The sequence below is a fragment of the Carassius auratus genome, unplaced genomic scaffold, assembly GCF_003368295.1.
Source record: "Carassius auratus strain Wakin unplaced genomic scaffold, ASM336829v1 scaf_tig00216864, whole genome shotgun sequence".
In the NCBI taxonomy this organism is placed as follows: Eukaryota; Metazoa; Chordata; class Actinopteri; order Cypriniformes; family Cyprinidae; genus Carassius; species Carassius auratus.
In genome coordinates this window covers 64,789-79,481 of record NW_020528775.1, presented here as the reverse complement: position 1 = coordinate 79,481, position 14,693 = coordinate 64,789, and the positions used below count along the sequence as shown (strand labels likewise).

The 14,693-nt window shown below is 35.3% G+C and overlaps 1 protein-coding gene and 1 pseudogene across 2 annotated transcripts; both read right to left on the bottom strand.

Annotated features, from left to right (window-relative positions):
* Nucleotides 1-664: 664 nt before the first annotated feature.
* On the bottom strand, nt 665-3,716 carry LOC113099107 (nicotinamide riboside kinase 2-like). Of its 2 annotated transcripts, XM_026264188.1 has the most exons (8): nt 3,547-3,716; nt 2,748-2,838; nt 2,164-2,212; nt 1,807-1,981; nt 1,422-1,493; nt 1,235-1,341; nt 1,063-1,148; nt 665-972 (listed from the first exon to the last, which is right to left on the bottom strand). In XM_026264188.1, the coding sequence occupies exons 1-7, from the start codon at nt 3,570-3,572 to the stop codon at nt 1,063-1,065; spliced, it is 606 nt and encodes a 201-aa protein (XP_026119973.1). In that variant the 5' UTR covers nt 3,573-3,716; the 3' UTR covers nt 665-972. The 2 variants fall into 2 exon arrangements, with proteins under 2 accessions (XP_026119973.1, XP_026119975.1); XM_026264190.1 differs by lacking the exon at nt 2,164-2,212 and having other exon boundaries at nt 3,547-3,564.
* A 4,386-nt stretch (nt 3,717-8,102) lies between these two features.
* Nucleotides 8,103-13,594, bottom strand: LOC113099106 (caytaxin-like; annotated as a pseudogene).
* Between the last annotated feature and the right edge of the window lie 1,099 nt (nt 13,595-14,693).

Genomic DNA, 14,693 nt, shown 5'->3' with positions numbered 1-14,693 from the left:
TGTAGGCATTTGTCATATGAGAAAGGGACACTATTTAAAAGCACATAGGCACATTCAACGGTTTAAAACATGAGCTCAAGGTTTATTCAGGAACATGTCTAGACAATGTTTGTTTTCATGCAGGTTGAACGTCAGCATAGGCTTTATTGCACACAGAGATAAATAGCAGGGCTGAGCTGGAACTTGTGTTGGGAGTGGAAAGGATGATTATTTGATCATGGAGATTACTGAATGCATTTAAAAGTTGTTTTTGTACAAATAACCTATGGATTAACTGCAAGCTAATTTAGGAGAGAAAAAAAAATATTCCCAGGAATGTTATTTTTCATTTCAAGACCATTAGAAGGGGAAAACCATGAACGTTAGTTAATGGTTACTTAATGGTCAAATGTCTTGTAGAAATTTAGCATTGACATTCAGCTCTTGTCTTGAAGTACACATTCACAGTATTTGACTGTTTTATAACTCTAAATTCAGCCTATTTACTCAATTAAAACAGAAATGCTCACAGTGGACAACGTATACAAAAGGACTCATTTTTAAATAAGTATTATGATAAAAACTAGCATTTTCATTAAAAGTAAATAAAACATTACATTGTAAAATAAATTGAAGATTAAAGCATGGTCTTTATGGGTGTAAAATGCAAAGACTGACAAATGTAAAGAAGTCAAAGCACAATGTTTATTGGTACACAGGTACAAAAACAATTCAGTTTTTTTTGTGGTTAACAGACTATTTCCAATGAGTGCTTTGAAAGACAATGGCAAAAAACTATTTAAAAAAGAATTAAAATATGGACACGGTCCAAAAAATTTAATGCAAGAAAGTTCCTCCACAAGTATTTAAGTTAGATTCTGGTCAAACTATTTACAAATCAGTTTGTTTAAAAACAAAAAAACAAAAGGCCACTTCAAGTAAGGTTGATATTTACAATATATTGTACAGATGATCAGTTGCAACCTCCCATTGCTGAAAGACAAAGAACAAAACAAGTTCATTTAATATGACACATAAACAAATATCATTATTCCAGTAAACATATGGATTTTCATTTTTTACCTATAAACGATTCAGGAGTGTGTTGTGGATGTCTTCGTGAACCTGATTATAGATTTCATCTTTCGTTTTCAAGCCGTCCAAGTATTCTGTTAAAGTAGACATGACACCAAATGAGTATTTATCTAAAATAGTGTGGGTTTTAGTACAAAATCAAATGTCTGAAGGACTGTACCGATCGGCAAACCACAGTTCTCCATGTCACTTCTGTGTCTCAGGTACATAGGCCACACGTGACCGTCAAAGAGCCCAGGAGGGTCGGGGACGGTGTATTGCCTGGTTCTGAAATAAATAATACAAAATTATTTCAGCTACTCATATTTAGCACAAATCATGAGTGTAGGATTGAAATTCCACCACACCTTCTCCTTGACTTGCATTCCTCATATGGGATGGTTATGTAATATGATTTGTCAAAGAATTCCAGCAAAGGCCTGTTTGGATAAAAAGAAAAGATAAAAAGGTCATAACCTTAAAAAGAACACCATCTCTGAAACTACGAGTGAAGTCTTTTACTGATTACAGCACTTCTACATAGCCGGCCCAGAAATCAGCATGTGAAGTTGCATGTGCGCACCAATTGCTCAGTGCATCTTATCTACGCCAATGCAGAGCGTCACATGAACAGCATGTGTGCCCCGATGGTCCCTTCCTACAGATGCGTTGAGTACGTCACCAAACTTTCAAAGAAACTAATCTTTGCCATTGATGCAGTTCATCCCACCAAAAGTTAACCAGGTCACTCACTTGTAGTTGTAGAGCAGAAATCCTTCTACGATGAGTATGTGCACTTGGCTCTCAGGGTCGTCCATCTCCCTGGCTGGGGTCACCTGGATGCCGTGAGAACGGGCGAATTTGATTGGGTTTTCCATCCAGCCCTTGACAGTGTTCACCATGGCCTCCATATCCAAAGCTGTGATCACTACAAAAGCAGAACAACGGCTTTTAGCACAAGACTGAAACCCGAAAATGGAACATGAATTTTAATTTCACTTGTAGCAAAGCCACACAGAGAGAATGGGTTGAGAGGGAGTGTAAAATCTTTTATGGGAGGGCGATGCGTAGAATGAGGAGTTATTACTCTTCTACTGTTTATATTCTTACCATCCCACTGTTTAAAGCCATCCTCTCCGACTGCTATCAGATCCGGCGGCTGAAATAACAGTGACCAGTAAAACACTGCAGCAAATGCCGTCATGTCTATTTGAGCCAGACTGCTGATCTAGAATCAGGTCTCGGCCATCATAACCTGATGAATACAACTCGACAGATGGGAGGAAGCTGATTTTGGATCAGCACTTTTGAGTTCTCACATGTTATATACACAGACCCTGATATCACAGCCTAATACAAGAAGCTAAATTAAATTTATTCAAATAAAACAGGAAAAGCAAGAGTCATTACTGGACCTTTTTTTTTTTTTTAAAGTTACTTCTTTAGTCCATGCATGTAGTACTACAACAGGCAAGAACAGAAAGCTACCATTAAAATAGCACAAGAAATAAAATATATAATAATAAAACGCCCAACCTATTATTGAAATACTAAGCTAAAGATGAAAAGACTGGGGGGAAGAATGCAGCTAGTTTTTTTTTATCCAAAGGAATCCTTTTTTATTTATTTTTTTTGCCAAAACCCAAATAACTAGAAATATAAAATAAAAATATATTAAATTTAGCTGAACTCACCTTGAAAAAGTCATCCTGGTGAACCACACAGCAGTTTGGTAAGGCTTTTATTAATCTGTTCGTCAGGGTGGTTTTACCACCATTAGTCACACTAAAAAATAAAAAAGGAAGGTTAAAAAGATAAACCCGAGCAGAAAGGAGTCAAAAGCACAACGACTGTATATATGTCATTTATAAACCTATTTTAAGTTTGTTTAATCGTTTAACGTTACATGAAAAATGTATTCAAGTAAAAATGGCGGGATGATCCTCAGTTCCTTTCTACCTTCAGCTGGTTTATGACAACAAATATCCCCAGGTTTACATTGTTGTTAGTAATCCACGTGTTCAAAACGAACTACTTCATTATTAAATAAACTCTAAAAAATGTATTAAACACAGCAACTTTCGAAGTCTTTTAAGTAACCATTTCTTTAATAGTTCTTCCTTTGTGGTGGCGAGGCACTCATTACAATCACTAACACATTTTTTCAACAAGAAAAAAAATATTTAAAAAACTGTTATACTTCATATAGAAAATAAAATTAATAGATGACTATATTAAGGCGCGAATGTCCGTTACAAAAACAAAGAATTTTCGGCGCTCTTACAATTTTAAATCTCCCGCTCAAAACCTTGTACGCTTCAAAGCTCGGAATTCTCTAAAAACCCATCCTCGTCATAAATGAGAAGAAAACACGGTAAGAAAGTAATACATTTCTACTTGTAGCCTATAATATATTATCTTCATTTTAAAATGTTTAAAGCTACAAGGATGGACTGTAATTATAAAACTAATATTACTGTAAAAGCCACTTACCCCCCTATTCCAATGATGTACTTCATTGTATCCGATTGAGGTTTTACAATGTAGACAGCGCAAAACGGCTAAAATAAAAACGTACGATTTAAAACTTCCGCTTCAAGTTAAATTCTCAGTCGTGACTCCGTAGACACTCGTGCGATGTGAGAACAACAGAGTTGCACGTGGGGATATAACCAAAGTTAAACGTCACAGAAAAGAGGTGGCTTAAGTGCTAGGCAGCCAATCGCGGCTCACGGAGGAAAGAACATGCTGTTACTGTGAATTGTCACGAATTCCACGATTCAGACAGATAGGTACAAATTAGCAAGAAAAAAAAAGTTGTTAGGCTACATACTGGTGTGTGATGAGTTGATTTCCTTAAATAACTATAATAAGCCATTCAATGAATATTAAAATTAGCAAAACTAACAACAAAAGGAACATTTCCTGTAATATCAGTCAACATCCCTTACAAAAGATAACTGCAGTACATTCAAGTACAACTGCAGTGCAAAGTAGTATAACTGCAATACAATGAAGTATAACGGGAGATTTGCAGGATAATGAAGTATACAACTACAGTTCATTAAAGATCAACAGCAGTTAAACTGCAGTACAATGCAGTGTAACTGAAGATTTGCAATATAGTGAATTGCAGATACAGTAAAACTGCATTTCAGGTGTAAACTACAGTCTCCATGCTCACAGCGTCCCAAACACAATGTATATTTATTTATATTTATATTTTCATGGTCTGACTATCAAGGTTGTCGGTATGGAGTTAAAGGTTAGGTATAATATATATATATATATATATATATATATATATATATATATATATATATATATATATATATATATATATATATATATATATATATATATATATATATATATATATAACATTGTGCGTGTATATTAGCACCCTTTGTTGTTTTCTCGTGGTATGTGATTAGGACGTTAGGACACGGAAGCGGTAACACGTGGTATTGTGCAACACGTACCAAGTGCTGTGGTTACAGGCATGGCAAGTGTTTTTATTTTATTTTATTATTATTATTATTATTATTATAAAAAAAATTTGTAGTATAGACTTCCTGTAAAATATTTATACAAAAAATATTTCTCTGGAATATTTCACCCGCATAGATTAATAGCCCTCACGTGTGATCTTCCTCAGAAACAGTTTCCGGAAGAGAAGTTCATCAGGCGAGGAGCGTTGACTTTGTCGAGTCATCCAGTTTAGCAGTCAGTATAATGTCTAATGTCCTCATATATCTTTACTTATCATTTTAGAGAGATGATAAAAGACGGAGATCTTATTCAACTCCTCAAGTGAGAGGAAGGAGAACACAAAGAACTTAAGTCTGATAGAAAGGCAAAACAATTGGGTTAATGATGTTTTTACTACACTTTCACTTTAATAAAACATATTATAAAATCTTAAAATCTAATCTAATAAAACAATATCTCAATCCAGTGACAACCCTGTTTATAGATGCATTTAATTATATTATAACTCAGCAATTTGTTATAATTTGTTACTTTATTTCTGGAAATGCATTAAAGGTCACTCACATTCTAGTTAGCCACAAATGTAAACCTGATTTTAGATAGTATTTAAATGAGATTAATAACTCCAGCTACTTGTAGACACACAGTCCTATATGTTTCACACTGTGATGCAGCCTGCGTCGAAATCACTATTCTGTCACCTGATAGTGTTTGGGTTCCTTGCCCCTTTCGACTTTTGGCTTGCTTGTTTGTGAACACATAATATTCAGTAATATTATTGATCTGACTCCACTGACACTGAGAATAAGATGATGACGGCACAGTTTTTCTTGATGAGTCAGCATCGATTTCAACTCAACAGTTACACTTTTTACTGTTTAGAGCTGCTTCTGAAAATAAAATATATGACAATATTAAGTACTGGATATACACAGAAATAGAATAAATCAGGGTTTTTTTTATTTTTTATTCTGACTCTGGCAAAATATCGGTGCTGGTATTGCTAGATCTCAGTGCTGCGTTTGACACTGTCGATCATAACATACTAATAGAGAGACTGGAAAACTGGGTCGGGCTTTCTGGGATGGTACTCAAATGGTTCAGGTCATACTTAAAACGGAGTGGCTATTATGTGAGTCTAAGAGAGCATAAGTCTAAGTGGACGTCCATGACATGCGGAGTCCCACAAGGCTCAATTCTTGCACCGCTCTTGTTTAGCCTGTACAGTATATGCTCCCACTAAGTCAAATAATGAGAAAGAACCAAATTGCCTATCACAGCTATGCTGATGATACCCAGATTTACCTAGCCTTATCTCCAAATGACTACAGCCCCATTGACTCCCTCTGCCAATGCATTGATGAAATTAATAGTTGGAATTAATAGTCTCAAAAACATTGCAAGAATTATATCTTTTGTTTCAAGTCAAGACTTGGAGAAACTTGTTCATGCCTTTATCACCAGCAGGGTGGACTATTGTAATGGGCTCCTCACCGGCCTTCCCAAAAAGACCATTAGACAGCTGCAGCTCATCCAGAACGCTGCTGCCAGGATTCTGACTAAAAGCAGAAAATCTTAGCATATCACACCAGTCCTCAGGTCCTTACACTGGCTTCCAGTTACATTTAGGATTGATTTTAAAGTACTTTTACTCGTATATAATTCACTAAATGACCTAGGACCGAAATATATTTCAGATATGCTCACTGAATATAAGCCTAACAGAGCACTCAGATCACTAGGATCAAGTCAGTTAGAAATACCAAGGGTTCACACAAAACAAGGGGAGTCCACCTTTAGTCACTATGCTGCCCGTAGATGGAATCAGCTTCCAGAAGAGATCAGATGTGCTAAAACACTAGTCACATTTAAATCTAGACTCAAAACCCAACTGTTTAGCTGTGCATTTATTGAATGAGCACTGTGCAATGTCCGAACCGATTGCACTGTATTTTACATATTCACTGTATTTTATGTAAAATCATTTTAATTTTTAACTGTTTTAAATTCATTTTGAATAAGTCAATTTTTAAATCATTAAATCAGAGTATTTAAACATGATTATGTTTTTGCTTTTTTTCCAGACATTAAGGAAATTAAACTTAAGATTTTAAGAAGAAACCTGCCTGAATAATGAGGAAAGAAATGTGCATGATTGTGTCATTTGTCTGTTATTTTTTTTATTTAGGTCAAATATTTCATTCATATTGTCTTGCAAGCATGTTAACTGCCTTTTAAAGGGAATCAAATTAAAATATTAATATAAATTAGAATTTTGTTGACTGAAACTACATTATAGGCTACATATGTGTACATGCTTAATTTATGACTTAAGCTTCAAAACCTAACTAACCAACATATGCAGTTTTTTTTCAGCAGGTTTGAGAGGGAAAGTCCCACATTTTGTTCCTAAATTTAAAAAGGAAATGTTTTTACTATGTGTTTCAGTGATGGGCGAAACGACGCTTTTCAAAGCTTCGAATCAATTGAACCATATTGCTGCGCAAAATGATTCATTGTTTCGAAGCGTTCGAAACACCGCACTCTGGTGAAACCTGCTGGTCAAAAATTTGTAAATGCGACAAAACTCAGGCTTAAACATGCATAGAAACAGCTTTTAAAGCCCATAAAGAATGTTTTATTTAAAGTATGCTACATTAAATGTAATCAAAAGAATAAAATACCATTAAATATGAAGTGTCTGCATGATATATGGTTTTTAATATTAAATGTATTATTAATTTGCTGGCTTGCTTTATTTGTTTTATATGCATCTTCTATATAGAGGCCAGTAAGAGATTATTTCTTACTAATCATTCTTTTAATTACACAAATGACTCGTTAAAATGTTTAAAAATTTATGAAACTGACCTGAGATCAGGTGAAAACTATAGACGCTGTTTCAATGTTTCGCCGCTCTAATGATTCGAAACAGTGATGACGTAACGAAGCCTAGTTTACTGAAATCACGTGACTTACCCAATTTGATACGCGCTCATAGCCACTGATTCGAAACAAAATATTCAAAAAAAGATTCGATTCCTCATGAAGCAGGGTTTTTTCATTCATAAATTAGCTTTCAGAACATATCAGTAAGTCAGATATATAGCCTACAGTGCTGGGTAGATTACTTACCAATTTTAGTCTGTTAATGATTCCAATGTACATGACAAAAATGTTATTTAGTAACATAATCCCTTACATTACACATTTTAGATAATCAGACTGCTTTTTGATTACTATTAGATTACTATTTTTGAACTTGTTCATCACATTTATTTTATAAGGATAATTGTGTACCATTTCGATATAAACATACAAAAGAAAAAAGATTCCATTCATTGTAATTAACATTAAACATTACATTATGTCAAGGTTTCTCTAATGAGTTCATGTAGTAACTGCAGGGGGTTCATGAAAATCATAAAAACTTTAATAACTGCAAAATAAAACACTTACTAAAATATGATTCGGTCATTCAGATTACATGTAACCGGTTACTATTCAGCACTGGATATAGGCTAAAGGTCAAGAAAAGACAAAAGCAAATCAATACTGTAGTCATACCTATAGCAGAATGTTTAATTTTGAGCCATATTCATAGCAAACATAAGGCAACATAAAAGTACTGCTAATGTCTAAATGTTTTCAGAGATGACTGGTACGTATCATTTACAAAAGCTGGTCATGAAACAGGTGAAAGCAGTCAAAAAAACTGGATTCCAGAGAAACATAATCAGCAAAATGGAAAACGGTTTCGTTCGATTTGGGCGCATACACACAGAGAAGCACAGAGATGCTTGGAAATCAACATGCACCGCCAATCGAATCCTGAACGGACACCCGTCAGTTAAAGGCAGATTATAAGACATTCTCAAGGGTCAGAAAGCAGGGATAGAGCGATAACTGCAAAGAGGCTACAGTGCACGATGGTCATCCTGCTACCGCAAACAGCCACATTTCTGTACGTAGCGCCATCTGTTGGTGGATTTGGAGATGCTTTTTTACAATTGTGCCTTTGCAGATGAAAGCGAGAGCAGCTGGCCTTCTCACCCTCCAACTTTTGCTTAAAGTTTCCGCTTTGTTGCTGATCTGAGACCAGTTTCGAGTCGTCTGAAATGTGTATTAATATATAATTTGGGAATATGAAAAATGGTCCAAGATCAGCAACAACAACAACAACAACAATAAACATTTAAAGCTGGTGCGCTTAGAGTCCGGGTTCTTCAATCGCTGTTGTCCTGGAGGCAGAGAGTTGTTCAGTTATTTAATGCAGAATAAACGAAAACATGTATAATAATGCGTTTCGTTGGTTTGCTCACCTCTCGGGGTTGATTGGTTTCTGTTGCTGCTCCTCTTTCTGTTCTTGCTCTATTCTACAAAGAGAAGAGCATTCTGGGTAAACTGTGAGATTTGGTCTGTCAAGCATTATCTAATAAGTGTCAAATAAGCCAATTTTGAGGAGTTTGTTGATTACCTCTCTTTTCTAGCGTTCGTTCTTTCCTCTTCAAATCTGCAAAAAAGACAATTTGATCTTAAAAACTGGCATCAGATTATAATTTTGTGTAAAATATGTTTGAAATCTTCTTACTGTAAGACACACTCGGGGATCTGGATATGATCCATAGGGACAATCTTTTCCAGCTCTTCCAGACTGTGCACATAACGGATCTTATTCATGAACTTCACGCTGTAGACAGAGGATTAAAGATCATTGATGAGTATGTCTGAACCTTGCATAATGAAACAAATAAAGTTATGTTATCTTCAGATTAATTGACCAATATTTTAGCCTTTTCAGTGACTCTAATCAATTTCAAATCCTGTTGAATGATATGTTTTTACCTGATGAAGGGTTTGGAAATTGCGATGACTGTGCGGATGAACCAGGACGGGTGAGTGATGATCAGAGATTTTCAGGTTTTTCCTCAGTCTGAGGATGAAGATTAAAGATGTTTATCTCAATTTCTTCAAATCCACTTTGCATTAAACTGATGACAATGTCCATACCTTCTGTCGATCATCTGATAGCACTTCTTGAGCCAGCTAATGCCAGGCATCTTGTTCCTCGGCGTTCCTCCGTTCATGAAGATGATCAGGTAATCCTCAGCCACCAGCATCTCCAGACTGCTCACCACATACCTGAGAAGAGAAGCCAAATTAAGAAAATTACACAACTAGAAGATTGTACAGTGCATGCTAAGTCAAGTATTTCCATTTCCTCACAGAAAGAGGTTTTCCATCAGGTAATGGTAATCTGGGCAGCTGCTGTCAGGAAGGTAGCAAGCCGTGAACACAATGATGGCGTTCAATCCTTCGCCATAGTACCCTAAAGAACAGAGAAGAAGCGACTTCAGGACACTGCAGAGATTATATAAACTGCTTGATTCTGAAGCGTGACGTACCTCCGTGTGATATGACACGCAGATAGGGCCGTATGACCTGCATATCGATCCGATGCTCCTGTTCACCAATGATCACGGTTCTCCACAGACGCCCGTTGACACCCGTCCCGTCCACACCTTCTCCATCAGCATCGCTGTCAGCTGGAGGGGCTTTCGCCGAGGCGATGGGTGTATCATCTGAAAGCCATGGACCAATGATGGAATGGAATGGAATCGTATCTATCTATCTTTTTCCTGAGTCGTGAAGAACAGTATGTTCTTACCCTCCCACTCCAGGTCATTGCCATTGGTTATGAACTCCAGTGAGTCCGTGTCATCGGGCGTCTCAATATCATCCACGTTAATATCCAAATCATCCGGCGTATCCAGGAAGTCATCGGAGAGCAAGGACCCTTCGCTTTGGTCCAACGACAAGTTCATATCCGGGGCCACCAGCGTGCGCCGCTTCCGGTGAGCTCCGCCCACTCCGGCTCCACCAATGAGGAGAGAGTTTGGGGGAGCTGAGCCAATAAAGATAAAGGAGCATGACGGAGTGCAAATTAATCATTTAAGATGAAGATTTGTGTATGAATCCAAGTCACTTACAAGTTCTCCCCTCGTTCAGGGCGCAGGAAGAGTCCATGTCACCCTCCGCAGGAAGTGGCCTAGTGAGGACAATATTCGAAATTCATTTTAAATACAGATTTATGTAAGCGCAAATGGAGTTTTAAAGGGATGCTCCAGCCCAAAATGAAAATGTTGTCATTAGTCACATACCCCCAAACCTGTAAAAGCCTAGTTCGTCTTTGGAACACAATTTAAGATGTTTTGGATGAAAACCGGGAGGCTTGTGACTGTCCCATTGACTGGCAAGTAAATTACACAAAAAATATTCTCGTCGCTTCATAACGTTACGGTTGAACCACTGAAGCTAGATGGACAATTCTGACAATGTCTTTCATACTTTTCTGGACCTTGACAGTGTAAGTTGCTTGGCAGTCAATGGGACAGTCACAAGCGTCCCGGTTTTCATCCAAGATATCTTAAATTGGGTTCCGAAGGGTTTGGAACGACATGGGGGTAAATGATTAATGACAAATTTTCCATTATAGGGTGGAGTATCCATTTAAGTAAAGAAAGTCCTAAATTTTGGGAACAAAATGAGGATGAGTTAAAAAGACAAAATTGTAATTCTTGGGTTAACTGCTTCTTTAAGACCAGAGCATATTGTGATATGCTAATTAGGGAGTATAGGCCCTTGGGGTCGGTGCACACGCAGCTGGTAAATAGAGGGGGGTTGTCAGAGCCGGCGGGGTTCACAGCTGCCGCTTTTGTGCTAAAAGACGATTTAATGAAACGCACATTTTAGACGACAATGACAAACCAAAAGACTTGAGAAAGACAGTGATGAGCATCAAAAACGCAAAACATACTAAAGCAATATATAGTCATTTTGCATAACAATACTATCAAATGCTAATAACTATATGAATCAGAGTCTTAATTTGATACGCTGTTATTTATAACAACATTAGATCCCCTGTGGAGATTCATCGGATTTCTGTTTTTTCCAATAGGTGTTTGGAAATTAACAGTAATTCGGCATTATTAAACATCTTAATCAACATAAACCTAATAAAAAGGATGGTTTTAGTACAAACAAACCTGAAAACGCACCATCAAAGCTGCTCTCGCTTAACTCACCTGCTGCGTGAGACAAACTAGGTTTCTGGCTGATTTCTGATTCTGCGAGTTCTTATTCCAAGCTAGCGTGAAATCTCATGGTCCTAACGCTGTTTAGTATTTCTAAAGCATCATTCTGTCGTGTGATGCTGGAGCTGCTCCTCTAAGCCTGACCTGCCTCCATTTTCCTGGTGATGCTGCTTGTGTTGTTGGCAGCTCGCTGCGTCACATGACGTCGTGGCTGCTTTCCATGTAAGGAGAGATCTGCACCTGCTCCCGTCTCCATTCAGCATCTCACTCAGGATTCGCTGAAGACATTATGCTTTTTCAACCCCCCTTTTAAGGCCTGTATCCATTTGTAAGCCCAGTATAGCCTTCAAACAAGTTTGCTTTCTTTTCTTTTTTGGGGGGAATTTCTTGCATTCAATTCAAACTGGAATAATTCATCAATATTTTAATGCTTCAAATGTCCAGTTTCTTTAAATTCCTTGCAAAGTCATATGATGTATATTATATCACAATTTAAATGCATTTTGAAATTTAAGTCAGAAAAATGTAACAGCTCAACCATTCAAAACCACATCATAAATGTCTAAGTATATTTGTCGTAAGCTTAAAAGAAACCATATATATTTACATTGGAAAATCATCGTCCAGCCATTCGTCTCTCGCCTCTAGGATCTCCATCAGTGGGCCGAAGTCAACGCTGCTCACCATGATGAAGAAACCTGGACCTGAAAAATGAATTTTTAGTGTGCTATGGATTAATGGAAAAAACTTTTTAATCCCTCTTTTAATCCCTGGCTGAAGTAGCCTAAAATAATTCCCTTTAGTTTACCTTTGAATTGTCTTTTTGATTTAGGACTATTGTTGTCTGAACACTGGTAGAAATATAAACAAGACATCAACAGGATTATAATACTTAATTAAAAAATTAAAAATAAAAATAAAATTATAAAATAAATGTTAACTGGAATAAATTTGATAAAATATAAAATAATTATAATAAATGAATTAATAATTATATAAACTAAAACATTATATATATATATATATATATATATATATATATATATATATATATATATATATATATATATATATATATATTAATATATATATATAATTATTATTATTATTATTATTAATTTTTTTTTTTACTAGTTGCCAAGGCAGCATTTTTATTTTACTTAAGTTTAACTTGATGTACTTAATTGACTAAAATAAAAATAAATAACTATATAAACATATTGTAAATAAAACAAAAAATAACAAAAGCACACAACAAAATTACTACATTTAACACAATATATTTAAAATATGGCAAATGTAATAAATAAAAATCTAAATATGAAAAAAAATTAATAGGACCTCAGTGATACAACAAAACTGTTATCTTTGGAGTCTCAATGTTATATTTCATTTTAAATTCTATATTAAATTGAAATTTCATTGTGGTGTGGCTTAAAAGCACTATCCACTATATTTCTTCACAATTCGTTCAATCAATGCATCCTGTTTAAAACTTTTTAATAAAGAAGAACATTTTAAGAAAATCTTGCTAAATTCAGTCTATGATAGATTAAATTAAGAACATTTGATAAGTAAGCCGTTCGTACTCACATCAGATCGGATTATTCCTGGTGAACTGAGTATTTTTCCTCTTCATCCAGAGCAGAACGCAGGTGTTGATGCAGGTGCTGCGGGAGAAACACAAGCCTCCTCTGTTCACTGTGAGGGAAAGAGAAAACTACGCTCACTCTACAGGTCACAAACAGGCAGGTTGACACTGAATTCAGCTGATCATGTTTCCAGAAGCATGTGTATTCTGCTATTTAAATCCTAACATTACTAGTAAGGATGCTTGAGGAATATCAGCGATGCTTTGTCATAATGCTTCTCCTCCTGAATGCTGGTGGTCCAGACTCAGAATGAATAGCGCATCTGTTTTTTAGGCACTTCCACATCCTCTGAGCACTGGAACAACAGAGCCTTTGAAATCCCACATCTTACGCATTATCAACCCACAGGTGGCGCTAATTTGCAAAGACATTCTGGTCATTTTGAGTGGATGAGACTTTTATTTTGAGTTATTTATGGTTTTGTTACAAAATATCTGTAATCCACATGGGCAGATTTAGTTGATTATTAACTTAAATTTTATGTTACATTATTATATGTTTAATTTTTAGCTTTTTATATAAATAATTTATATATATTTAATATATTTTTTAGAATGTTTTTTATATTTAAAATATTTGTACGTATATATATATATATATATATATATATATATATATATATATATATATATATATATATATATATCGTGCATTTAAAATTATATATGAAATGTACACATTATTATGTATTATATCAAATATGGTATAACTATGTGGACATATATTGGGTTATAGTAATGATATTGTAATATAATATTTGAAAATGTTAAACAATTTTTAAATGTTATATGTTACTTTCTGTTTTATATATATGTATTCAAAAAGCTGTTCCAAATTATTCACCAAAACAATGTAAATTTGTGTCATCAGCAAACAATACCATTTTAAATATTTTAGACATTTGACAAATATTATTTATTAGCCTACAGTACAAACTATTTGGGGGCCTAGTACCAAACCTTGTGGAACACCAGAAGTGACTTTCATTAGATCTGATGTATTATTATTTATGTGTACAAACTGATATCTGACATTAAGGTATAACTCTTTAACTATTACAACATATCTATCCAGCTTCTTCTTCTTTTTTTTTTTTTTTACCTAGGAACACCCCCACAGTATATTCATTATTATCGACTGAAGTGGAAATCTCTCCATCACTGCTGTTGAGGTCGACCTATTTGCTCTAAAGCCATGCTGATGTTCATCCAATAGTGTGTCTTTATCTATCAAATCACCAAGCCCGAGAAACAAGTATGTCATTGGGGGAAAAAAGGGCGTCTATATTTGTATTATTATTTATGGCAGCTAGGAAAATAATCACTGAACTGGTTGAAGATTCACGAACCTGAAAAAAATTACTTCAGATTTACAGATGACTTTTTTCCCCCATTTTTTT